Source organism: Protobothrops mucrosquamatus, unplaced genomic scaffold, assembly GCF_001527695.2.
Source record: "Protobothrops mucrosquamatus isolate PMUCROS unplaced genomic scaffold, P.Mucros_1.0 scaffold5264, whole genome shotgun sequence".
Lineage (NCBI taxonomy): Eukaryota > Metazoa > Chordata > Lepidosauria > Squamata > Viperidae > Protobothrops > Protobothrops mucrosquamatus.
This window is the reverse complement of record NW_015391131.1, coordinates 15462-22004: the sequence shown is the minus strand read 5'-3', so window position 1 is coordinate 22004 and position 6543 is coordinate 15462. Positions and strand designations below refer to the sequence as shown.

General features: G+C 44.6%; 1 protein-coding gene across 1 annotated transcript; it reads left to right on the top strand.

Annotated features, from left to right (window-relative positions):
• Nucleotides 1–911: 911 nt before the first annotated feature.
• LOC107299678 (SHC-transforming protein 2-like) lies at nt 912–6189 on the top strand (the record flags this gene model as incomplete). The annotated part of the gene is made up of 2 exons (XM_015829026.1): nt 912–1067; nt 5882–6189. Coding segments are annotated over 2 exons (464 nt in total), but the record flags the coding sequence as incomplete, so codon positions are not given.
• Between the last annotated feature and the right edge of the window lie 354 nt (nt 6190–6543).

Sequence of the window (6543 nt, the reverse complement as noted above, 5' to 3'; positions counted from 1 at the left end):
CCCTCCAGAGATCATTCACCAATGTGACCAATGCCGTTTCCGTGCTGTATCCCGGCCTGAAGCCCGACTGGAATGGGTCTAGATAGACCGTTTCCTCCAGGTGTCGGGGGAGCTGCCGCGCAACCACACTCTCCACAACCTTCGCCACAAAGCGAAGGTTGGAGACCGGACGATAGTTAGCTAATACATCTGGGTCCAGATGGATGCTTACTGGGATGGATGCTTACGGCTCCTTCCCTCCATTTTTAATTCTTTTCTTCTCCAACTGTCGAGCTTTTCTTTATTCCTCACCTCCCTCCCACATTCTTGCCTATTAGCGGTGCAGTTTTGGCTTTAAAAAAAATCGGCAATTATGCTCTGAGCTTCAGGAGCAGAAATGAATTTACAGATTTATTTATTTTTTTAGTTCTGGTTTTGCATTTGTTTGCCAGCTGTTGCAAGCTGGCTTTCTCTCAAGTGGTGCTGTTTTGGATGTAAAAGCAGCCCTTCGAGTCCAAACTTCTGAAATGGATGGAAATAAAGAAGCGGGGGTGGGGGGGAATGCAATTTAGTTCCTACAAACTTAATTAATTCAGAATAAGTTCTCAAATCAAGATCGGGACTGGAGCTTTCCCTATCTGGCAATTTTTGGGGGGAGTTTTGTGAAGAAGCTCCCTCCTTCTGTTCAAAAATACATAGATGGGAAAAAAATGGTAGGAAGCCGAACTCTATGGGAGAAGAACTTTCAAAAATATGTATATCATAAAGCCAGAAAATGTATGACAAATGCAAACACAGAACTTTTTATTTTTTGGAATGTTGGAAGATGCAGACTGATTTGGGAAATGGGACCGAAGGAATTCAAGAGTGTCAGTGAGAGAAACAGAATGTAATTAAAATGATGGAAATAATGGTGCCGTTCTGTCTTTCAGGCCAGTGTTGCGATGGCTACGTTCAGGCAGACAGCAAACCTCTGGGCTCCCAGGATTATGAACAGCACATGTATGTCAACACGGAAAACTTCAACAGCTGGGAGGCCAATGCTGGGAAACCGGAGGAGAGTCCTCCCAAAGATCTTTTCGATATGAGTAAGAGAAGGGGCTTATGGGGAAAGAAGGAATTTTAGCCAGAACTGGTTCTAGAGCCATGTTTGGTCTAGTAGGGAAGGGGCTGACCTAGAAACCAGGAGACTGTGAATTCTAGACTTGCCTTAGGCATAAAAGCCAGCTGGGTGACTTTGGGCCAATCACCAGGAGACAGTGAGTTCTAGTCCCGCCTTAGGTCCAGAAGCCAGCTGGGTGACTTTGAGATAATCACCAGGAGGTGGTGGGTTCTAGTCCAATCTTAGATCTAGAAGCCAACTGGGTGACTTTGGGCCAATCACCAGGAGGTGGTGAGTTCTAGTCCCGCCTTAGGTCTAGAAGCCAGCTGGGTGACTTTGAGATAAGCACCAAGAGATGGTGAGTTCTAGTCCCGCCTTAGGTCTGGAAGCCAGCTGGGTGACTTTGGGCCAATCACCAGGAAACAGTCCTGTCTTAGTTCTAGAAGCCAGCTGGGTGACTTTGGGCCAATCACCAGGAGGTGGTGAGTTCTAGTCCCACCTTAGGTCTAGAAGCCAGCTGGGTGACTTTGAGATAAGCACGAAGAGGTGGGTGACTTTGAGATAATCACTAGGAGGTGGTGAGTTCTAGTCTCATCTTAGGTCTAGAAGCCAGCTGGGTGACTTTGGGCCAATGACCAGGAGACAGTGAGTTCTAGTCCCGCCTTAGGTCCAGAAGCCAGCTGGGTGACTTTGAGATAATCATCAGGAGGTGGTGAGTTCTAATCCCACCTTAAGTCTGGAAGCAAGCTGAGTGATTTTGGGATAATCACCAGGAGACAGTGAGTTCTAGTTCCACCTTAGGAATCAAAACTGGCTGGGTGACTTTGGGCCAGTCTCTCTCTCTCTCTCTCTCTCTCTCTCTCAGCCTAGCCTACCTCACAGGGTTGTTATTGCGGGGAAAATAGGAGGAAGAAGGAGTATTAGTATGTTCGCCACCTTGAGTTACTGATAAAGTAATAAAGGCAGGATAAAGATCTAATTAAAATCGTGTTTGCCAATGCTGTCAGGGCCAATGACAGGAGTGTGCAGCTCCCCCTTTGAAAAACCGAATAATAATGCTATTAATAGTTTCCTACTTCAAAATGATGCTCAGGTTAATGAAGAGGAGAATCGGGAAAATAAGAAGCACAAAATTTACATATCTTGGGAAAGAGCGACGAGGACAGGGGGCAAAGTTTATTTTCCCGGGCAAAATTCCTAATCCAGTTTAAAGGAAGAATGGAATCCGGACCAGGTGGGGCAATTAGAAAAAGTTGGACTCTATACTCAAGCTCTATGTCCAAACCAGTCTTTTCAACCACTTTAAGATTTAAGTTTTTGAGCTCCCAGAATTCCCCAGCCAGCCAATTCTGGAAGTTGCACTCCTGACATCTTAAAGTAGCCAAGGTTAACAAAGACTGGTTCAGCCTCTTCCCAAGTTTACAGTTTAAAGAAACATATTGGTAGCTGAAAATATTTAAATACATTTCTCTATAGTGCATAATTTCTTAATGGAATAGCATAATAACAGAGTTAGAAGGCACTTCTTCTGGTCCAGGGTAGGCAACCTCAGCTCTTTTATGACTCATGGACTTCAACTCCCAGAATTCCTGAGTCTGACTCAGGAATTCTGGGAGTTGAAGTCCACGAGTCATAAAAGAGCTGAGGTTGCCTGCCCCTGTTCTAGTCCAACCCCCTGCTCAAGCAGGACACCATATAACATTTCAGACAAGTGACTGTCCAGTCTCTTCTTAAAATCCTCCAGTGATGGAGCACCCGCAACATCTGGAGGCAAGTCGTTCCACTGGTTAATTGTTCTCACGGTTGGGAAATTTCTCCTTAGTTCCAGGTTGCTTCTCTCCTTGATTAGTTTCTATTTATTGCTTCTTGTCCTGCCTTCAGGTGCTTTGGAGAATAGGTTGATCCCCTCTTCTGTGGGGCAATATTGCAAGACTGCTATCCTGTCACCCCGGCCCTAATCCTTCTTTTCATTAAACTACTAGACCTACCCAATTCCTGCAACCGTTCTTCGTATGTTTTAACCTCCAGTCCCCTGATCATCTTTGTTGCTCTTCTCTGCACTCTTTCCAGAGTCTCAACATCTTTTTTGTATCGTGGTGACAAAAACTGAATGCAGTATTCCAACTCTGGCCTCACCAAGGCATTATAAAGTGATAATAATAATAATAATAATAATAATAATAATAATAATAATAATAATAATAATAATAATAATAATAATAATAATAATAATAATAATAATAATATAATGTTGGAAGGGACCTTGGAGGTCATCTAGTCCAACCCCCTGCTCAGGCAGGAAACTATACCATTTCAGACAAATGGCTGTCCAGTCTCTTCTTAAACACTTCCAGTGTTGGAGCATTCACAGCTTCTGGAGGCAGGTTGTTCCACTGGTTAATTGTTCTAATTGTCAGGAAATTCCTCCTTAGTTCCAGGTTGCTTCTCTCCTTGATTAGTTTCCACCCGTTGCTTCTTATCCTGCCTTCAGGCGCTTTGGAGAAGAGCTTGACTCCCTCTTCTTTGGGGCAGCCCCTGAGATATTGGAACACTGCTATCGTGTCCCCCCTCATCCTTCTCTTCATTAAACTAGACATACCCAATTCCGGCAACCGTTCCTTATATGTTTTAGCCTCCAGTCCCCTAATCATCTTCTCATGATCTTGATTCTATCCCTCTGTTAATGCAGCCTAGCACTGCGTCGGCTTTTTTGGCAGCTGCAGCACACGGCTGGCTCCTGTTTAAGTGATTGTCCACTCCCAGATCTCCATGTCTGTTTGTTGAAGACAAAGACAGAGGGTTTGAACAGGCTTTGCAAATGGGTTCAGGTAAAGATGGCTGGGAAAGCATACCCGTAGTTGTGATCAGGAGCAAAGCCTGCCAGTGTGGATTCAGGACCATGGACAGGGCTAATAACGTTGGACAGAGGTGCTCAATTTCTTTTGACTTGCAAAGAGAGATTGCAAAAATAAATAATTTACACTTGATTTTAAATAAATATTTAAAATATTTATTTCTTCCCCACCTATTTGCCAGGAATTGAGAGGGCCTTCTCTGCTAGAAATGCTAAAGACCGAATTGGACATTCCTTGCATCCAAATATTTGTATTTATAATTCCAATCTATGTGGCCACCCGTCTCAGGTTCCTGACTCTGGGTTGTTCGCAGCGCTTAAAAATAATTGCTCCATTTTATTTCCTATTGTCTTGCTACAACTTTTTGCTAAGCTCTCAGTTTGATCTCTAGGTTGTTTTTTTTCCTCTCCCTCCTTCTCTGTTAGTGTTTTATTTGCTTCTTCCGTGGCCAAGTTAGGTAATTGGCCCATTTTTCAATCACTAAAGTGCTCTGGGAGATGTATAGATGAAAATGCGTTCCACACGCACTTTCAATCCTCCTCATTTCAATGCATAATGGAAACTCTCAAAACCGAATAAGAGTACAATTTCCTGACTGGAAACCCCTTATGGACTTTTTACTGAAAAAAAGAAAAAAAATGTGATTTATGAGTTTGGTGATAGAAAGGGTAGATTATGGAAAGAAGGAAATTATGATGTAACCCTAGAGAAGGTAAAATATAAATGTACTTGTAGTTACTGTTAAGAAGATCAGAAGGTGCTTCTTTATAACTTTTCTAATTTTCCTTTTCTCTCTCTTCCTTTGCATCCTTTTCTCCCCTTTCTTGTTGCTTTTCTTTATTCTTTTCAAAACTTGTATTGTTTGAATTCTCTTAAAATTTCTTTAATAATTTTTTTTCAGAAAAGATAAATCTATCATTATCTATCTATCTATCTATCTATCTATCTATCTATCTATCTATCTATCTATCTATCTATCTATCATCTATCCATCCTATCACTTATCTATCAGCTGTCCATCCATCCATCTATCCATCCATCCATCACTATCTGTTTGTCTGTCTCTCTGTCTTTCTGTCTGTCTGTCTACCTACTTACCTACCACCTATCTATCTATCTATCTATCTATCTATCTATCTATCTATCCATCCTATCACTATCTATCAGCTGTCCGTCCATCCATCCATCCATCCATCCATCCATCCATCCATCACTGTCTGTCTGTCTGTCTGTCTGTCTGTCTGTCTGTCTGTCTGTCTGCCTGCCTGCCTGCCTGCCTGCCTGCCTATCTATCTATCTATCTATCTATCTATCTATCTATCTATCTATCTATCTATCTATCTATCTATCTATCTATCTACCTACCTACCTACCTACCTATCTCCATCCGTCAGCTATCTGCTATCCATCCATCAGCTATCTATCTATCTATCTATCTATCTATCTATCTATCTATCTATCTATCTATCTATCTATCTATCTATCTATCTATCTATCTATCTATCTATCCATCCATCCATCCATCCATCCATCCATCCATCCTATCACTATCTATCAGCTGTCCATCCATCCATCCATCCATCCATCCATCCATCACTGTCTGTCTGTCTGTCTGTCTGTCTGTCTGTCCGTCCGTCCGTCCGTCCGTCCGTCCGTCCGTCCGTCCGTCCGTCCGTCCGTCCATCCATCCATCCATCCATCCATCCATCCACCTACCTACTTACCTACCTTTCTCCCATGCTCAATTCTCAGGGACTGTGCAGTTTTCTAGACAAGATTTTTTCAGGACTGGATTGCCATTGCCTCCTCCACAGGGCAGAGCAAAAGTGACTGGCCCAGGGCGAGACTAGCCTATAAATGATTAAAAAGATAGGCAGGTGGCACTAGGGATGCCGATGGATATTGTAAGCCATCCTGACGTTTCCTCTCCCCCTCCCCCTCCCAGGGCCCTTTGAAGACGCTCTAAAGCAGCACGAGTCCATGTCCGCTTGCGGGGCGCAAAGCGGCCTCCAGATGGAGGACCAGTGGCCCAGCCCGCCCAGCCGCAAGGCTCCCATTGCCCCCACCGAAGACCAGCTGAAGCAGGAACTGTGGTACCACGGCAAGATGAGCCGACGGGATGCGGAGAAGCTGTTGCACACGGACGGCGACTTCCTCGTCCGGGACAGCATCACCAACCCCGGGCAATACGTCCTGACGGGCATGCACGGCGGGCAGCCTAAGCATTTGCTCCTGGTGGATCCTGAGGGAGTGGTAAGTGCAAGTCAGAGCAGGATTGGGAGAGGCTGGCGCTGGGCTAGGCAGCCTGAAACCTCGGTTTCATCTGCTGTAGAAAAGGCAAATAAGACAGGGAGGATGTCTCGAACCCTGGGCTTTGCAAGGAAAGCAACGAAAATAAGGGTCCCCCGTGATCAATTCTGGAGCGCGTCACTAGAGGGATCACAGGCAGGAAAAGGGAGATTTTTTTTCCCCCTTTCCCTTCTCTATTTGCTTCCTTTCCTTTCCTCCCCTTCCTCCCCTTCCCCCTTCCTCCATTCTGCTCCCCTCTCCCTCCCCTTTCCTTTCTTTTCCTCCCTCCCTCCCTCCCTCCTTCCTTCTCTTCTCTTC